The sequence below is a fragment of the Anneissia japonica genome, unplaced genomic scaffold (genome assembly GCF_011630105.1).
Source record: "Anneissia japonica isolate Jap-2015-1 unplaced genomic scaffold, ASM1163010v1 scaffold288265_len830512_cov201, whole genome shotgun sequence".
Classification (NCBI taxonomy): domain Eukaryota; kingdom Metazoa; phylum Echinodermata; class Crinoidea; order Comatulida; family Comatulidae; genus Anneissia; species Anneissia japonica.
In genome coordinates this window covers 284,020-303,847 of record NW_022752171.1, presented here as the reverse complement: position 1 = coordinate 303,847, position 19,828 = coordinate 284,020, and the positions used below count along the sequence as shown (strand labels likewise).

Here is a 19,828-nt window from a genome sequence, read left to right as displayed (position 1 = left end):
TATGTAAGCCTAACAATAATAATTTTAAATTATAACTTCTTAACTACAGTATACGTAGGCCTAACAATAATAATCTAAAATTATAACTTCTTAATTATACGTGAAAACAAATAACGACACCACAAATGGAGCCATAATATGTAGCGCCCCCAACTTGCGTGTTCGGCTTCTTCGGCGATCATAAATTTCTTGATTGAATGCATCCTATCAAAGATATTAGAATACATCTTCTAATCGGTAAGTTAGGCATTCATAATACATGATATGATTAATATCTAAATAGACAATATAATTTGTGTAATGTTCTATATAGTAAATAATACTGTTCATCTAACTTGGGTACGGTTTGACTAACGATGGGTATGGTTTGATCAAAGATGGGTACGGGTTGACTAAAATTCTGGGTACTGGGTTGACCAAAATTTGGGTACGGTTTGTGGGTATGGGTTGGCATGGGTACGCTTTGACTGTAATTCAGTCAGATAGCCTAGCTAGGGTGCTAGGCCCTAGCCTAGGCCTACCTAGACCTGTCAAGTAATTTCATGTTAGGCCTAGCCTAGGTCTGGCCTTGTGGCAGAGAGTTTGGGCCAATCAGCGAGGCTACTGTACCTGTCAGCCAATGAGGTACTTGCAGTCTTCTTGAGCAATTTTAAGTTACTGTAGTACTGCTTGAGATATTTTAGATCATATGCACATAGGATTAAAACAAACTCACACTTTTTTTGTCTGACAAGCTGTGTCCGAATGGGGGTTTCCTGTCTGATGAATACTTAAGCCCATTTTTTTTTGTTGTTTTAATTAACACAATTTAATTATTTTATTTTATTTTGCTAATGGTAAAAAAATGAATTTGATTTATATTAACATTCAATATATTCTTTTTTCTTACAGAAATTACCAACGCCATCATCAAAAAGTTCCAGACAGCTTTTTTAGCAGAACCAAAGAACAGACTTGCCCAGAATGTGGTTACTAAATACGATCCTCTGGAGGTCTGCATGGACCATACTGAGTCTCAGACAGTTTCCCATGCTTACACATATAAGGTAAATGTATTACACATTCAGTATAAGGATAACAGTGTTTTTTTTTTGTTTTTTTAGCAACAAAAGAAATCAAATGTGTGCAGCAATTATGAACTGTCTCTTAAGCTCTGTCCAGACTATCAAAATTCTTTGACAAAAAACAGTTGTATGCCCATATATAGTCATGATGTGCCTATATATGGTCATGATGGGATGTCATCATGACTATATTTAGGCATGTCACATGTTGTTATCAAATGATAGTTGATAGTCTGGACAGGTCTTTACATTTTTAAAATCTTTGAAGCTACTAGATTGCAATTTGTGAGGTCATACCACTACATGGCCGTACCATGACAAAACAATGCAACTGCTTTTGTTATATTGGAACTGGTGTATACAGTAGTAGTAGTCAAAATCCATGTTAGTATTCTAAAGTCAATTATATTTACAGTATATATTGTTCTTGTTGGAAATCAACAAAGAAATTTTGATTAGTCCCTTGGAGATAATAGTTGCCTACTGTGATCAGTATACCAGGACTCAGTCCCCTTATCTTTTCAAATTATTACCGTACCTGCATCAAGGAGGTAATGTAATCATTATCTGATTCTGCAAAAACTAATGAATGGATCATCATAACATTTAGTGGAATGGTATACAAATAATGGATGTTTATGAGTGCAATGGGAAAAATATTTTCGTGAGTTGAAAGATTCACTGTTCCATTCAAGGAGGCGGAGCCGAGGTGAATATATTTTATATAGGAATAGGTAATTACTTGGCTGATGGACAATTTTCTGACTAATTTTCATAGGTTCCTGAAGTAAAACCAGTGACGAATCAGAAGGCAAGTGGTCGATGTTGGATCTTTGCTTGCTTAAATGCAATGCGGTTACCATTCATGAAACAAATGCAACTTGAAGATTTTGAATTCAGCCAATCATATCTATTTCTTTGGGATAAGGTTTGTGGATGTTTTCGAGTTTAAGAAGAATTTTTTTTTTCAAGGCCAGAGATAGCAATATTATACAAAAAGTGTTGTTTTATATATAATATATTTTTTTAGGACATTGTTTTTTGTACTTCAATTTACCAGATTGTCAGATCCTGCAGCGGCTCATATTGTGTTTTCCACTTTCTTTATGGCCAAAAGTAATTTAATCGAAAGATAGCAAAATAGAAGGAGAGCGGCTAACAAATATGACAATCTCGCCAAAATCTTGATACTTTGACAGTCTTTCCATATAATATCAGGCCAAAAAATTGTTAATTTTATGAACTTCACATTTACCAACATCATAGAGACCAGAGTTGTAGTCTTAGTAGCACCAATCTGTTGAAGTGTATAATAAACAAATACTTCAGTCATTCAGCTGAGGCCTGGAAAAAAATGTTTGTGCATCTGACCAAGAAAATTGTCTCAATATAATGCCTCCACTATATTATAGCCCAACTGTTTATTTTTTAAATTTATTCCCCAAAAATGTCTCCGGGACATTCACGAAGCCTCCGACTACCAGTCATGCTTTTTCCAGCCCTGATTCAGCCTTTGCAACACAACAATTTCTGTAGCTAAAGCTTTAGAGCTTTTTTAGATGATAATTTAAAGTTCATTTCTTTAATTGTTATCTTTTTTTTAAATGTATAACAGATAGAAAGAATAAACTACTTCCTCCATTCATATGTGGAAGTTTTTAAGAAAGGTGAGGCTCCAGAGGGCAGGCTTGTTAGTTTTCTTCTGTCAAATCCAACGGAAGATGGCGGTCAGTGGGACATGCTCGTGAACCTGATAAATAAGTACGGCGTGATGCCGAAGAAACTCTTCAAAGATGTCTATACCTCAGAGGCTTCGTCAAAGATGAATATGTTACTGAAAAATAAGGTATAAGGTTGAATGTGGTGCTGCCCTCTATAGAGCATCATCACACTTGATAATAACCATACAAATATACCTTGCATATTTTGTGGTGGTGTGTAACACAGTGGTTTCTCAATCCTGAGGTCAGGGTTTTATCCCTCTATGCAATTGCTTGTGTCCTTGGCAAGGCTTTTGATCTACATTTGTCTGTCAACCCAAATGGGTATCTAGTAGATTGTGAATACTCTACGTTAAATGTCTTTGGTCTGTGCATGGAGGAATAAGTTTAGATTAGATAGTATAATACATACTCCAAATATGGAAATTCATGCCATCATGTCGGGATTCAATATTGATGATTAATGTTTAATGTCGAAATATTGAATCCCGACACGATGGCATGCATTTCGATACTTGGAGTATGTATATACTATCTTATCTGAGATTAATCAGTGGACCTTTCGGTTTTTAAGTTTAGATTAATTTTTGAACTTATTCCTCCATGGTCTGTGTGATGCATGTTGCATGTTGTAAGTGTTTATCAATTGCCTCTGACCAAGAAAATTATCTCGATATAATGCCTCCACTATATTATAGCCCAACTGTTTATTTTTTAAATTTATTCCCCAAAAATGTCTCCGGGACATTCACGAAGCCTCCGACTACCAGTCATGCTTTTTCCAGCCCTGATTCAGCCTTTGCAACACAACAATTTCTGTAGCTAAAGCTTTAGAGCTTTTTTAGATGATAATTTAAAGTTCATTTCTTTAATTGTTATCTTTTTTTTAAATGTATAACAGATAGAAAGAATAAACTACTTCCTCCATTCATATGTGGAAGTTTTTAAGAAAGGTGAGACTCCAGAGGGCAGGCTTGTTAGTTTTCTTCTGTCAAATCCAACGGAAGATGGCGGTCAGTGGGACATGCTCGTGAACCTGATAAATAAGTACGGCGTGATGCCGAAGAAACTCTTCAAAGATGTCTATACCTCAGAGGCTTCGTCAAAGATGAATATGTTACTGAAAAATAAGGTATAAGGTTGAATGTGGTGCTGCCCTCTATAGAGCATCATCAGACTTGATAATAACCATACAAATATACCTTGAATATTTTGTGGGGGTGTGTAACACAGTGGTTTCTCAATCCTGAGGTCAGGGTTTGATCCCTCTATGCAATTGCTTATGTCCTTGGCAAGGCTTTTGATCTACATCTGTCTCTAACCCAAATGGGTATCTAGTAGATTGTGAATACTCTAGGTTAAATGTCTTTGTTCTGTGCATGGAGGAATAAGTTTAGATTAGATAGTATAATGCATACTCCAAGTATGGAAATTCATGCCATCATGTCAGGATTCAATATTTCAACATTAATTATGTTATAGATGATGACATAATTAATGTCGAAATATTGCAAGATGAGAAGTGCTTTCTAGTTACTAAAATTGATCGTTTAAGAAGACCAGTTTAAAAAATATTTGATGAATACTTACATTTATGTTTTTGAAAGAGTTTCTTACTCTAACTGAAAAGTTTGATGATTCTTAAAGAGCTTGAGATCCAACCTTCCCTATCATTGAATTCAATTGCAGATACGTGAATTTTCTAAGAAACTAAATGAGATGGTCCAGGAGAAGAAAACTGATGAAGAAATCAATGCAGAGATACTCGGCATGATGCAAGTGGTAAGAAAGATAATTTATATATATTAATTGTATTTAATTCAACCAATTAATCAATCAACCAGTCAACTAACCAATCAACTAATTAGTCAATCAATGAATATAATAATTGATGTAATTCAAACAATTAACCATCAATCAATTAATCATTCAATCAATTTGTCAAACACTCTAATCAATTAAATCAATTAACTAATCAATTATTCACAATTTATGAATCATTTAACTAATCAGTCGATTATTCGAGGATTCAGTTTACTTTAAAGATTTTACGAATTAGTGGCAAACAGCAAACCTGATAATAGGTGCAGTACAGTGTTGAAGCCGGACTCTGGAGGAAATAAACATTGTTGTATATTGTGCAGCTGGTTTTTTAAAGACACAAAAATGGTGATGAGTTAATAAGATACAGACTTTTGAATATTTAAAAAGTGGGATTAAAAAGAGCATAACCAACTTTTTTTCACCTTTTTTCCCCCATTAAATTTTAAAAAATCTGTATTTCATTAACCATTCACAAGTATTTCGTCAAACAACCATTTTATATCTTAGAAAAGTCATTTGTACAACATATTAAGAAATTTATTTCCTCCGGTGCAAGACTATAATATTACAGTGTTAAAGGTGACGATTTACAAAAATGGGCTTACAATAATCTACAATGAAACAGTGTGACATTCATAATGGGTGTCTATTTATTGGTTCTAGTCTTTGATGATTGCACAGTTCACTTGATGTTACCATTTCATATTCATTCTACAGGTTCATCGTATAGTGTCTATATGCCTTGGAACTCCTCCTACCTCCTTCACTTGGGATTACTATGACAAGAACAAAGTTTACAAGAAGATAGGACCAATAACGCCAAAGGACTTCTATGAGCAACATGTTAAGCCATTTTATGATGTCAATGATAAGGTACTGTACTTGTATTTGATAAGTGTCCCTCATTAATACACTAATAGTCTGTCAAGATTATCAAATTTTCTTTGACAAAAAACTGTTATATGCCCATATATAGTCATGATGTGCCTACATATGGTCATGATGTGATGTCATCATGACCATATTTAGGCACGTCACATGTTTTTGTCAAATAAAGTTTGACAGGATCAAAATTGATTTGAGACCTTTTAATAGATGCATATGCTGTTGTACAAGAACAACGAATGTTGATGTCAAACAAAGAGTAATCATTTAAGCTAAGTGTTTTTTTGTCAGGGGTTCCAAAAGATCTGGTTTATTGAGATTTGTTAGCACATCATTGTACAGGTATTCTACTGTGAGCTGTGATACCCATGATCAGTTGATTTCAGGTAGAATTTATTCATAATACAGTAGTGGAAACATGCAACCATCGTGAATTTGCTGGAGATTGATGATCTTTAATATATACAATGATTTGATCTGTTTGTAGGTTTGTATAGTGAATGATCCAAGACCAACAAATACATATGGCAAGCTATACACCGTTGAGTATCTAGGCAATATGATAGGTGGACGTAAAACCCTTTACATTAATCAGCCAATAGAGAGTATGAAACAGATGACTGCAGCTTCTATTAAGGCTGGAGAGGTAATTGCGTTTTGTTTTTAACATGATTATGATTATGATGATCATCATTGTCAGTATCATCATTATCATTATCATTCATCACCTTTGCCATCTTTCATTGTCATCATTATCATTGTCATAGTCATCATCATCGTCATAATCATTTTCATTATCATCGTCATAATCATGATCATCGTTGTTGTGACTTGTATTAAATCATCATCACCATGGTCAATATCATTGTCAGTATCACTATCCCTCATCATCATTGTCATCATCATGATAATCATTATCATCCATTCAGAGCACTCAAACAATGTCTTCTAAAAACTCAATGTTCCATTTTCTCCCATCCTCCATCATCTCCCATCCTCCATCATCTTGACCCAACTTTCACAAAATATTTTCTGTATTTTCTCTTTTCACTCTTAAGAGGATCCTGAGTCAACATGTTGACTTTGTTTTTGCAGGCAGTATGGTTTGGTTGTGATGTTGGCAAGCATTTCCACGGCAAGTCCGGAGTCCTCAACATGGATCAGTAAGCTAATATGGTTAATATTTATGATTTATTACTAATTGATTAATATTTGCATTTCAAAATTGTAAAACACAACATTGAGGTTAAGGTGTAGATAGACGATAGAAGGAGTGATTTAGATCTTTTTAGAACCTGTTTTCAAACTCCTTAAATACTGTAGTCTTCCCCAACTTATTATATTTTGATCTAAGTCATTTTTTTTTTGTGTTGGTGGGGAGAGTTGCAGGTTTGGGATGGGTGTATATTATACAAGTTTCCGTTTTTTGTATTTTATTGTAATCTTGCAGATAATAGCCCTTGATGGTCAATAAATTGAATTAAATTGAAGGTTTACTTCCTTTGATTTTTGGATTTATATTTTTATTAGCGTCATCAGAAAGATCTCTATGCACAAAAACATTGATCGTTCATTTGTATTGCAGGCATAATTACGAGGTGGTGTTTGATACGAATGTTAATGGTCTATCCAAGTCTGACAGGCTTATCTATGGTGAATCTTTAATGACTCACGCTATGGTGTTCTCAGCAGTATCCATCGATGAAGCCGCCACGGAAGAGAACAATGGAATGAAGACAGTAAAGTGGAGAGTTGAGAACTCATGGGGAGAGGAAAGAGGAAACAAAGGTAAAAAGTTGTTCTAAGCTCCACCCCCTGGATACTGTTGCTAAGGCCCAAAAATGACATTGTAAATGTTTATAAACATGTTTGTGGGATAAAATTTGTTGTGGGAAAAGCTCATGTTCCTGACCCTGATCTGATTGGTCAGTTGTTGAGTTTGATTTGACACTTTGGGAAGGTCCATTATGTCTTTTATTGATTTGAAATTTAATACCAAACATATCACTCACAATGTTTATTTTTGGGAATACAAAGACAGACTAAAAACTGCTAAAGTTTTGTCCAGTAAGAAATCAGGTGGAGAGTAAAATAACCATCCATCTCATTGCACTATAGAGAAATGCCGTACACCATGCTCAATTCGTCATTCATTTTGAGACTGCTGAAGATAGAATTGTTTAATGAAGGCGACTCAAACCAGCAATAGCTGGCAATAATGAGGCCTTCTATACTATAAAAACAAATCTCAAAAAAAAAAAAATTAAAAAAATACAGTGATCAATCAAGAAAAGCAGATAAAAATGTTGAAAATTATTTTATTGTGTTTGGGAAAACATACAGCAATCCTAGATCCAGAATGAGGACACACAGTAGGAACAAAGGTTAATACTACAGTATTATCTAAACTATAGATACTGTGAGGTTTGGAGATGAGAGGTTTACTTTCCTTCAAGTCTTACCTTTGAATACCACACATTCTGATTGTGCTGTTTGGCAAGACTTTGTTTGTCTCATTATTATTGATGTTTATGTTTTTTTCTGTTATGTTGTTGTTAAGAGCCTTGAGGTAATGTGACAATGTGAGGTGCTACATAAATCCAGAATTTATAATACATTTGTGTGTAGTCCAGGAATAGATAACTTTACTAGGTAACAGAATCTTGCTTTTCAAAACAGTTCTTTTCTTTGTATACCGCCATCTAATGTTCAGTAAATGTCAACTTAATTACACCATTCATTTTTTTAATGTTGTAGGATATCTAATGATGACAGACAACTGGTTCTCGGAATATCTATACGAAGTGGTGATTGACAAAACATATGTTCCTGCAGATGTATTGGCAATCATGGACCAGGAACCTGTAGTACTGCCTGCCTGGGACCCTATGGGTGCTCTAGCATGCTCCAATGCCGAGGATTCAACTTCAGTAGCCTGCTCCAAACTCTAATGACACATTCTGCAGACCTTATGTTTTGCAGTCTATGGACCTCTGGAATGACAACAGTATACCCTTTGTCTCTTGTCCATAGACATCTTGATCTGTTGTCTATAGACACTCAGGTTAATATCCTACAACTTCCCAGCTCTTCTGTGCTGAGGCACGTTTACTCCTATGTCATTGGTGATTTCATATTATTCAAATCACTGGGTCTTTTTACTTTACCTTTAATAATGGTATAATGATATTTAGAAACAGTTTTTAAGAGCCCTAACAGTACCATAAGAGTGGTTGAGTGGCAATAAATATTAATATAAAGTAGGAGATAAAAGGAAGCAATATGAAATGAAGATGTATAACTGCCATTCCACCACAGAAAAATTGACAGCAAACCTCGCACAAGAATAATACACATTGTGTTACATTCACAATATCTTTTATTAGTTTTAAAAAATATATTTGAATATTGCCAAAGGAACGATTTAAGAGCAGACAGCTAATAATTTTCAAAAACAACACAACAGGTCGTATCTTCATCATAGGCAAAGCCTATATTTAATCCAGTATTTTATGGCCTTAAAAGGCCCCAACAAGACATGTTTCGGCAATCTACTACCATCGTCAGTTATTGAATTGCACGCAGGCTATCACTAGTGTAGGGGAGTAAAAAATTCAATGTTTTGCATGCTAAAAATTGTGGAATGAGCCGTAACAATACTACAAAACAAAATATAAATAAAGATGAGGTAAAAACAGAGAACAGTATCTATGCCACAAAGGACAGATTTTTATTTGAATATATAAAAATACATTGAAATAGTATTGCGGTACATGCTGCTACTTGGGATATGATACAACACTAGCTACTAAGCGCAAGCTCCATGGTCTAGTGGTTAAGACACCAGGCTATTTATCTGCATAGTTACTAACCATCTTGCATCGTGCGGGGTGGTCCAGCATTTCGAAGTGATTTTGGATGAAACATGCATGCGTGATCATAAATTTGCCACGCATTTAGCAAAAGTCTATGTGTGATAACGAATTATCACAAATTCAGGGGTAAATGTATTTGAAATTAGAAGAAATTGGTTTTATTTAAAATATAAAAGTGGTATTTTAGCAGTAACTTGAGGCATTAGAGTACAGTATTTACATTATTAGTTAATTCACTGACACGTTTCTAAAAATTGATCAGTTTTTTGTTTGTTTTGAGTAATGAAATGTTTGTGTTCATAGTTCGGGTGCTCAAATTAACCATACATTGAAACTCAAATTGTATGGCTTTATTAAAAATATTTTTGTTTATGTACTCGGTACAAACACTCCCTGAAATCGTTTTTAAAACAGCTTAAAATGCTCAGATTTTTAACTTTTGGCTCGCAGGCCCATAAATGTCTATAATTTCTATACCCTGTATTGTTTTTAGTTTCCTGGATTCCAGACCCCATTAGACATTATTTTTACTTTTTATGAAAAATTAAGTAAATTAATCAGTCAGGGTTTGTAGGAGTGAAGAATAACAAATATTACACCGTGTAGCATTTTTCAAATCTATTGTATTTTAACTGTGTAGTTATTAAATACATTTATTTTGAAGAATTGGGAAAGTAGATTAAACAAACTTTATTTAATTAGAAATTTAGGGAATAATGTACATGGCCCGTGAGTGTCTATTGTTCATGGATAACGTCAAGATTTTTATAATATTAACTAAATAACTCAAAATGATGAATTATGAATTAATTTAATACTGATTGAAAATAAATGTTCAAATCAACAAATGATTAAATAAACAAAAACAGCTCTTGGTTTCTAAATTTATTCTGTAGTTTTTCTTTTTACAATAAAATAAGCAGATAATACTTATATATTTCACATATTTTTCAGTATATTCCTGAAATAATTAAGGAATGTCCGAGTACAATACAGTACATGTTTATATCGCCACACTAATATAATCACCTAATACATTGGCAGATGGTTTTGTAATTTAACAGCAATTCCTCTTTTAAGGCATGGCTGGTTCATCTGATTAAAATGCCACTGTTGTCCGATGCCACTAAAGCGTTTTATTACTTATGCTGAAAACAGGAGAAATGGCAACAATTTAGATGTGTGAAGGAGTATGCAACAAATTATCTACCAATCTTATTTTGAGCAATAGTAGACAGGCAAATACAGGATTTGACAACAAGCTTCTTAACCACCAAGCTATAACTCAAGAGTTGCAAGGAGGATTATAATAAGCTATACTCCAAATAGACTGAATTGGCAACTCCAGCTATTACTGGTCACGGGACATATAGTGGGTACTAAATGTAAACATCAACATCGTAAACCACAGTGTGCTCATTGAACACAGTATATTGAGAGAGTTATGTTTTTTAGACAGTGACCCAAAGTAAGGCAGGCCTATATTAATTTTTAAATAGTGATTTATAATTACTTTGGCAATCTGCATTTTATTTAGGCTCTGAAATGCTGCTAGTGTACGGTAGGCTACATATGTATAGGCCTACTACTAGACTGCACTGTGAGTGTTAAGCCTCGACCAGGGCCCGGAGCAGGGAGGGAGTTGTTATGCCTCGACTATATATCTCTGTAGTCGTGTACTGTAGGTAATAAAATAGAAAATAACCCTTAACGGTACTGATTGCTCAACCAGACTGGTGATAATAGGCCTGGTTGGGATGGTACATCCTAATGCCAGTACGTAATAATAATCTGTCATACGATGATCATTATCCTTGGCAGCAACTACAAACATCCTATGATTTAATTTTGGATTTAAAATAACTGTAAAATAACTCTTGCAACGAATGGTGAGATTCATTTGCCATGAATAATATTCTTGACTTAGGCCAGGCCTAAAAAGTACCTCAGCCGGCACGACTCCACTGGAGCAATACGCACGTCTTGAAGGTACCATACATTGACCAGGGCCTGGAGCAGGGAAGGAGTTGTTATGCCTCGACTCTATATATCTCTGTAGTCGAATAGGTACCGTACCTTGACCAGGGCTTCCAGGATTTATTCCCACACCAAACTGAAAAGTCTTTGAAAATTTAATTTTGGAACACTTCTCAATGATTTACCAAATTATAACTCGCATACCAACCAACATTTGCAACATATATGATGTGACTTACATCAACAACAAGGCGAAGCCATATTCAATGCACTTTCGCCTCGCGATCTCGATAAATGTAAAAAAACCCTAATACCCACTATAAGTCACATGACCCGAGCCATCTATCTGGTCTATTATCTCCATCCGCAACGGATCACTTTCAATGACGATCTGTTCGAACTGCAACCGACAATCAGCAGATGGCGTAGAGATGCCTAGCACAGGGAGCGAAGTTGGATTCGTTGTATAACGCAGAGAGTCCCCCGCCTAACAGATGCCATCACAGGCAGTGGTACCAGCAGGGTGCACAGAGGAAATTTCCTTGCACATGTAAATAAATTTATTGTGATTGCATGGTGATCAACAACGTATTTAAGCTCCAACGGTGCTTGCAGATGTTTCTATGGTAGCAGAGGTTTTGAGGCCCTGCCTATAAACAGTCCTGTGCCTTCCCATGATGGAAGCCCCGTCTCTTTTTTTTGTATTCGGTGGATAAGTGTCTTATTGGCAAAGCTCTGACCTCCTGATTAGTCACATCATCGAAATGGTGAAGCCCCGCCCTCTTCTTGATTGGTTACTCCAATATCCTCCATTAGAGACTCAAGCCAAGTTGTACCATTGATTACTTGAGTAGTAATTATTGTATAATCAGTTGGAGCTGAAAAATTAAGTACAGAATTGAGGAGTTACTGTTGATAAAAATTTGATTCATTTTATACTAGTAATGGGGTTAAATTTGATATGAACATCAACATGACAGAGGAAAAGACCAAAAGATATTTTAAACATAAAATCAAGTTCTGTGTTTAGATACAGTACTTCTGCTTCTAAATGTTTTCTTTTAGAGTGGATTGGATTTATTTGGTGTAAACACCAAGCATAGGATAGCCCATGAAAGTCTAGAGGAAGACTTATTTCCAGCGGGGTCCTTCTGGTGGTGATTGGGCAGTACACTGGCAGACAATCCCCTACACTTTTCTGAAGAGTTTACTCCGTTCTTTAACGTACACAAGGGCCATAAATGCACACGGCACCAACAGCTTAAACGTCTCATCCGAAAGACGGTGCGCTATTGTAACTTGTATTTCAGCCCTCCAGCTGAAACACAAGGAGAGGCAGCAATGGGAATTGAACCGGGGACCTAGAGATCTCCACGGTTCAGCACACACACAGTGGCTACCACCAGATTAGCCAACTGAGATTAATCCACCGATACCTTTGACCTATAAAAATGCATTAATCCATTACTATCCACTACATCTCTGCTACTTACCATCTTCCTGTTGAGACAGGAACCGCAGGGCAGCAATCTCAGCAAAGGTTACACCGCCGAGGAAAATTACTAACGTCATTTTCTGGTTGTCTCCATCACTTCCTGGTGAACCTAAAGATAGAAAATTCAATTTATAGAGGAGATCCAAGAACCCGAAATAATTAAAATGTGGGCATTTTTTACTAATTGTTTGTTTATCAAAAGTATTTGTACTATTTTTTACATAAACTGATGGATTATTTCTTGTGTTAAAGAACAAGGAATGTTTTACTGCACTGCAGATCAATGAAAGAGCAGATATAATAATGTTACAGCGGTACTTACGTTTTTTTCTTAGGCCTACTGGTATTTGCTGTTTCTCCTCCACTAATGGGCCTGGAAGCAATCTTAATGCCTCCTCAATACTCCGCCATCCAGGCTTGGCCAAATATTGAGCTAGCCTAACCGACAATGGTGCATAACCACTGAAGACATATGATATATCATTTGGATTCTAAAAATAATTGAGATAAATCAAGATAAATATCATTAAACATTATCAAGTTTCTCCTATTTATGTGATATGGGGGGGGGGAGAGGGTGGAGTGGTCATTGTCATTGGCTTCCTCCTTAATTCATTTGTCTCTAAATTTAATATATCAGCAAAAAGTACAGAATTGCAAGCGGTCCAACTGCCCTGATTTTGTATGCACGCATTGAAACATTGAATAAGTACTACCACAAGGTAGGGGGCGCCCTATTAGAATTTTCATCAAGTTCCAGGCTCGAACGTGTGTTCTGTATTTGTGAGGTCTCACCACAAAATTAGTCTCATGGTTAGAAATTCAAAAATTGAGTTTTATATTATATTTGGGTAGATCACATTATAAGCTTTCATTTGGTCTTTGAATGGCTTCCCTACTATAAGTAAATCCAGAAATGTGAGCATTTAAAGATTAGGTGTATAAGAACCACGTTTTGAGAAAATCGACCTCAAAGATAAACTAACCTGTACAAATTATATGACTAGAATTACCGAACATGTACAGAGAACACTGTTTTGGCAAGAAATTTACTTACAAAGTATACAATCATAAAATACAAGTATCAAGTTATTCCAAAGCATTAAAATCAAAATTTTGTAAAAATGTTGACTTTGGCCTCTTTTGGTGAAAATCTCAATATGATTTCACCAACGATGCGTCTCAATTCGTGTTGAGACCTCACATTTGAGGTAGTACTTTTTGAGACAGGATTGCGTTCCAACGAACCCCTAGAGTTGAACCACTTACAGTTCTATACTCTTTGGTATCAGGATCACAAACTCATAGTAACACATTTCTCATGAGCCTTTGCAATTCACCATCCTGTAATAATAGATAAAAGGGTTGTGTACCTGTTCATTGACTTCCTCCATCACTAGTTTGAGTGTTTTACGAATCGTTGAGTACGACTTCTGACTTTGCTGTTTTAACAAACCAATTTTTTCCAAATTGTGGAGTGTGACAATATGTTCAAAGCCATAAGTCTGGTGGTAAAAAATATTCTGGATATTAATATTGTTATTCTAATCATAATACTTAATTTGCAAGCATTTCCTTAGTATTTATAAAAGATTTAGTAACTTTAACAACAACAAAATATACAACAATATAAAAACAATATTGAGAATCATTGAAAGATTTTATTCTTACCTGTAAAATTTCCCTTTTGTAAAAATCTAGAATTTTTGGTTTAAGCCCACTGTTGGTCAATGATTGCATACACACCAATCGAAGAACCTGAAGTCATCAATAAATAATAAAATAATAATAAACTTACTTTTTTTTACACTTGCAAACTGAAACTGTAAATTGTTGGCTGGGCTTGAAGACTCGCGGCAGCCACAGTTTATCGCTAAGCAGCATGTACCAGACAAAAAAATAGTTGAGAGGCTGAGCAATCAGACCCAAATTCAAACCTGCCAGAGTCATAAAAGGCAGGAACAATAGCACGTAGCCCAAGGAGTTTTCACTGTACATTTAAAAGTCCTTGCTTAGCCAAACAAATACTCTACTACATCTCAAATAATTTTATCACATTAAACAGCAAGTACAGTATGTAAAATTCAGTGCTTAAATTTCAGTTCAGATAGTGCTTGAGAATCTCTGGTTTTAAATATTACATTTGTTTATAATAGAAACAGATTGTACAGCAATGTTTTACCTTCACTATAGGTTCCTTCTTGCCGATACAATCCTCAATAAAATTGTTAACTTTATCTGTCTCTGATCCACTCAAAAACTCTGAAGCAAATGGATAGTTATTTATTCACATATTATACATTATTCTTATAAAACTCTAAATCAACAATATTATCCTGAATAAAGGGTGCATTTGGCCTATGTGATTACATTATTCTTGATTCCATGGCATGCGAGTGATTACTGGACACAAGTACACAGTGGTAACATACCTTGCTGCATGTGTAATGATTCAAGAAATGCACTCTTATCTGTAACTTCTTTGACAAGTTCAGCTATAGAAGTGTCTAAAAACCAAAACAAAAATGCTGTTATAATTTAATTATTCCCATTATTATCTGCATAATTTTGGAGTGGAGTTGAATAGCTTAGTGGTTAAGATGCTTTGCCTTCTAATCCCAGGGTCCTGGGTTCAATTCCTGTAACAGCAGAACTTTTTCTCGCGACTAAAAAAAAACTCCACTCGCTAAGTCTCATAAAGAGACTTCACTGATAAAAGCATCAGATTATTTAATTTATTTAAAGAGGGCCCCTGAATATTAGCTGACTTTCCAGAATACACTGGAAGCATCACCCTCTATAAATAAAGTAAAAAAAAAAAATTGTGTTCATTTACATTATTGTACAATTTGCCTTAATCATTCCACCTCACTTGTTACTACTATCTTTCATCACTGTAAACATCATATTAACACTGCTGCTCTCAAGTTTATCATTACAAAATTTAAATATGATTATTTTTGATACAATCATAAACATTGTCATCTTTAGCATCATCAGCTCATCGCAATGCTATCCTTTTATCAATGCCAAATCCTCATCATTTCTTCTTCATTCATATCATTCTCATCCTTCCTTTCTACTATGCATCCTCATCATCCTTGTCAACCCATCATCCTTCCTTTCTACTATGCATTCTCATCATCCTTGTCAACCCATCCTCCTTCCTATACCATCCATTTATTCACCTTCATCCTCACTCACTTCTCATAACCACCCCTTCATCCTCATCATATTTTGTATCCTCCTCCACCTCTTCTTTTTGTCCCCATCCTCCTTTTTGTCCTACAGATTGCATTTTCAGTCCCTACTCACGTGTAGCAAGTGACTGCTTTGCTGCCTGAATATGCGGTAATTTTGAGACAAACTCCTTGATCTCGCCCACTGTCCGAGCACCTTTCCTTTCCTACCAACAAATAAAATAGGGTATATAGTCACTATTAGCATTAATAGTCATTATAAAAATTAAATTAATAAATCTTTGTGCAACAAACTTTCTGTGTTTTTTTTAATATTTTTTTTTTTCAATTTTTCAAAATTATTTTTAACAAATGCAGTAATGCACATAATAAAAACAAAATTTTTTATACTTGATTTGTATTACCTCAACTTGAGCAGACAATATCTTGGCTTTCCTGCTAAGCTCTGTGCCAACTGCATGGAAGTTTCGATCTCTAACAACAGCGAAGAGTTCATCACCAGAATTTAGGTGAAATTTCTTTGGTTCCGTCGCGACGTCTGCTTGGTCACCTTCATTCTTCTTAGCAAACTTGGCTGCAGGAAGTTTCACCGTGGCTGATTAAAAAAAATAGATATATAAAAATAACTGAAATATTGTTTAAAATTACATTATTCATTTTTTAGTTGATAAGATATTTCATCAGTAAATTATTAATATGCTTGTATTCAGTACACAAAAAAATTATAATATATTATTATATAGCATCTCCTCTTATGAACAATATATTTTGACAAAATAGTTTTTGCATTAGGTTACTCACTATTAGATATGCCAAAAATTTCATCAATAAGGCCTTCATACGTCAGCTGAGTTGCTAATGGTGTTAGGAGATCCACCGTTCGATCCAATAACAGCACGGTGTCTATCTGAGGCGTGATTTGGCGTTCACTCACTGCAAGCTCTCTTCTCATTCTTAATATCATATCTGATACTTGCTGTAGATATGAACAGGATAATATACTCATCGGTATATGCAGAATTTTCCATGGGTCAAAAAGTGCTATTATCCCTCTGGCGATTAGATATTTTAACCTATTTTTCCTTCTTCATGATGAAGATGAACAAAGAAAAAGTGCCATGCCCCTTTAACAGATATCAACTTGGAAAGGTATTTGGGAAAAATCAACTTACTTTTGCATATTCTCCTTTACCATATATATTTGGGATAACACCATACAATGCTTGAATTTTCATCAGAGCCTTTGCCATATAAAACATACCTGTTGGGTCACGATGAAGATAGCACTCCTACGGAATAAAACAAATTCAACATTTTTTTTCTAAGGATTATACACATGCCCAAATACTTATGTAAAAGACAATAGAAACTAATGATGTTGATGACGACGATGATGAGGTTGATGTTAATGATAATATGATGGTGATGAGAATGCTAATGATGAAGGTGATAATAGTGATGTGAAGATGATGATGATGAAATAAGATTATGGTAAAGTTGATGATGATAAAATGATAGGGATTATGACAACAGCAAATAAATGCTTATATGCAAGACTAACCTTAAAAATGGAGGTCATGTCCATCGAGAGTAGATCACTGTCAAGAGGGAGCAACTCCAGACCAAATTCACCGATGTTGTTAAGATTTCCATAGACACCAAGCTCCTAAGATACGAAGTGAAATGAAGTTGATGTAGGATCAGAAAATTGCAACAGAAATGCACCCTGGGAGTTTAAGAATTGTATTGGCTCCACAGGGGGAGCGTTAGATTGATACAACAGATTCATTAATCTGGAACATGCGTTCTATGTTCTACTTCGATGTTTTACTCTATGATGCATATGCGACGATGTCAGAAACGCAAAGACATGATGCACTCACGTTTGGAACAGTACAGACCTCGTTCTGACCTGAACGTAGATTCTGCCGTCAATAAGATTTCAGGAGAGAGAACGCTCAACGTTCAGACATGTCCAGTTTAATTAACGTGACATCATTACGAGGTCAAATGAAAGTCATGTTGTGGCAATTAATGAGAGATGAGCGTCTTGTGCATTCACCTTTTGATCGTATATTTGGTTTGAAAAAATGAGCAGGACCAAAATGTGAAATTAGAAATTTTTTTTTGCTGCATCACTTAGTTCAACAGCTTAACACAACAACAACACAGCAACACAATTTCGTGACTAGAAATAGTTTCTTTAAAAATACAATAAAATTAAACCAGTTTTTATACAATATTTACAATATTCTTGCCAAATAAAAACAGTCCCTCCCTCATCAATAAAAAAAAAAAAAACATATTTCCAAAAAAAAAAAAAAAAAAAAAAAAAAAAACAACCAACCTCATAACAATAAATTTTTTTAAAAAAGATTGATAATCTATTTAATTTTTTCTATGTGACCTAATACTTGACTACCTTTAATTTATTCTCACACAAGAGACTCTTGCCAGGGACAAAAAATATGTGATACTCCTTTCTAAAACCTCCAACTTTTTCTTCCTCTCGAATGTTCTCTGCAACCAGCCTCATCAGCTTCAGAATTGGTCGGGTGATGAAGATCACGTTCTGAACATTGTTTTGCGGCAGACGACCTGCACGAAGAGGGAACATCTTCTCCACTTCATTTTCCTGCAGGAAAAAAAAACAAACAAACAAAAAAACAGGAAATTCAAACATATCATTCCTGTTCATTGTATGCTGTAATATTTACAAAATGTAACAGCTGTGAAGTGTACCTTTAGTAATGAGTACTCAGCTATTAGGCCAACTGGGCTGATGAGTGGATCATCCCAAACAATAGCCTGGGAAAAAAAAACAAATACAGATAGAGATAAGATACATTATATTCTAACAGCCAGTCATTTAATTTTAATGGACTGAAACTCTAATTTTTATATATATATAAACAGGCCTAAGCTAGGCTAGGCATAATAAATAATAACAATTATTTATATTATTAATTATTATTATATTATTACTTAGTTTTCACTTCAGGATAGACAAACAATTACGTGTGTTTCGTACTCTAGTCAAGGAAAAAGACTGAGCGTAATTAAATTGTAGGCCTACTCCATAGACCAAATATAAAGACGACTAGCTGGGGTCCACCTGGGCCTAGGCCTATGTCTAGGTAGACACCGTTCACTCTACCCCGTATAGCCATAGGCCTATCGATCGGCGACCCTCGCTCCACCAGGAAACAGCAACAGAGGCCTGGATTTTCCTTCTACATCTGCAAACATAAAATACACCTTTTATGAAACAATCGCAGAATTATTAAAGATTTATACGTACTTTACTCCCTGCACATTTGTCAAGACATTCCAATAACTCTTTCTGGGCAACTTCTTTCCATTTTTGAGCGAGATTTACACGCCCACCACCACTGTTTAGATGCGCCATCTTCTCATCAGATCATCCATTCATCCATCACATCCAGGATTCTAAATGGAATGGTCCAAAAAAAAAAACCCAGAAGACTCCAACACATGTGTAACTAGTAGAATAATAAACCTAAGCTTCGTGCATCTAAATTATAATTTACCAAACAAATTATGACATGTTATAAACTAGAAATGTTAAATAAAATCGAGGTTGTGATTGACACCAAAAATAAATTAACACTTGTATGCCCCCTCTTTCCTTATTATTGACTTTCCCAGGTGGCGCCCTTTTCTTGAATGGAATTGGACAGAAGTTTTGAGCTGACCAAAGAAAATTGGAGAGTGAATACTTACTTAAAAGGCTACAAATCCCAAGTTATAAGTAATACTAGTTATT

General features: G+C 35.0%; 2 protein-coding genes across 3 annotated transcripts in view; one reads left to right on the top strand and one right to left on the bottom strand.

Annotated features, from left to right (window-relative positions):
- Positions 1 to 10,235, top strand: part of LOC117122144 (bleomycin hydrolase-like) — a 13,551-nt gene extending 3,316 nt beyond the window's left edge. Inside the window, exons 2-10 of one of the 2 annotated variants that reach the window (XM_033267631.1) lie at positions 892 to 1,046; positions 1,843 to 1,992; positions 3,687 to 3,917; positions 4,475 to 4,567; positions 5,327 to 5,482; positions 5,982 to 6,140; positions 6,590 to 6,657; positions 7,080 to 7,282; positions 8,252 to 10,235. In XM_033267631.1, coding sequence (XP_033123522.1) covers positions 892 to 1,046; positions 1,843 to 1,992; positions 3,687 to 3,917; positions 4,475 to 4,567; positions 5,327 to 5,482; positions 5,982 to 6,140; positions 6,590 to 6,657; positions 7,080 to 7,282; positions 8,252 to 8,445 — 1,409 coding nt within the window. In that variant the 3' untranslated portion in view covers positions 8,446 to 10,235. Of the gene's footprint in view, positions 1 to 891; positions 1,047 to 1,842; positions 1,993 to 2,679; positions 2,911 to 3,686; positions 3,918 to 4,474; positions 4,568 to 5,326; positions 5,483 to 5,981; positions 6,141 to 6,589; positions 6,658 to 7,079; positions 7,283 to 8,251 lie in introns of both variants that reach the window. The other variant, XM_033267632.1, reaches the window with a different exon arrangement.
- A 6-nt stretch (positions 10,236 to 10,241) lies between these two features.
- LOC117122142 (vacuolar protein sorting-associated protein 33A-like) lies at positions 10,242 to 19,476 on the bottom strand. Its single transcript, XM_033267630.1, has 15 exons — positions 19,343 to 19,476; positions 18,784 to 18,849; positions 18,464 to 18,676; positions 17,603 to 17,707; positions 17,214 to 17,330; positions 16,843 to 17,017; positions 16,446 to 16,636; positions 16,157 to 16,247; positions 15,274 to 15,348; positions 15,024 to 15,103; positions 14,513 to 14,599; positions 14,215 to 14,346; positions 13,164 to 13,332; positions 12,840 to 12,950; positions 10,242 to 12,224 (listed from the first exon to the last, which is right to left on the bottom strand). Exons 1-15 carry the CDS (start codon positions 19,448 to 19,450, stop codon positions 12,103 to 12,105), a joined length of 1,842 nt encoding a protein of 613 aa, XP_033123521.1. The 5' UTR covers positions 19,451 to 19,476; the 3' UTR covers positions 10,242 to 12,102.
- Between the last annotated feature and the right edge of the window lie 352 nt (positions 19,477 to 19,828).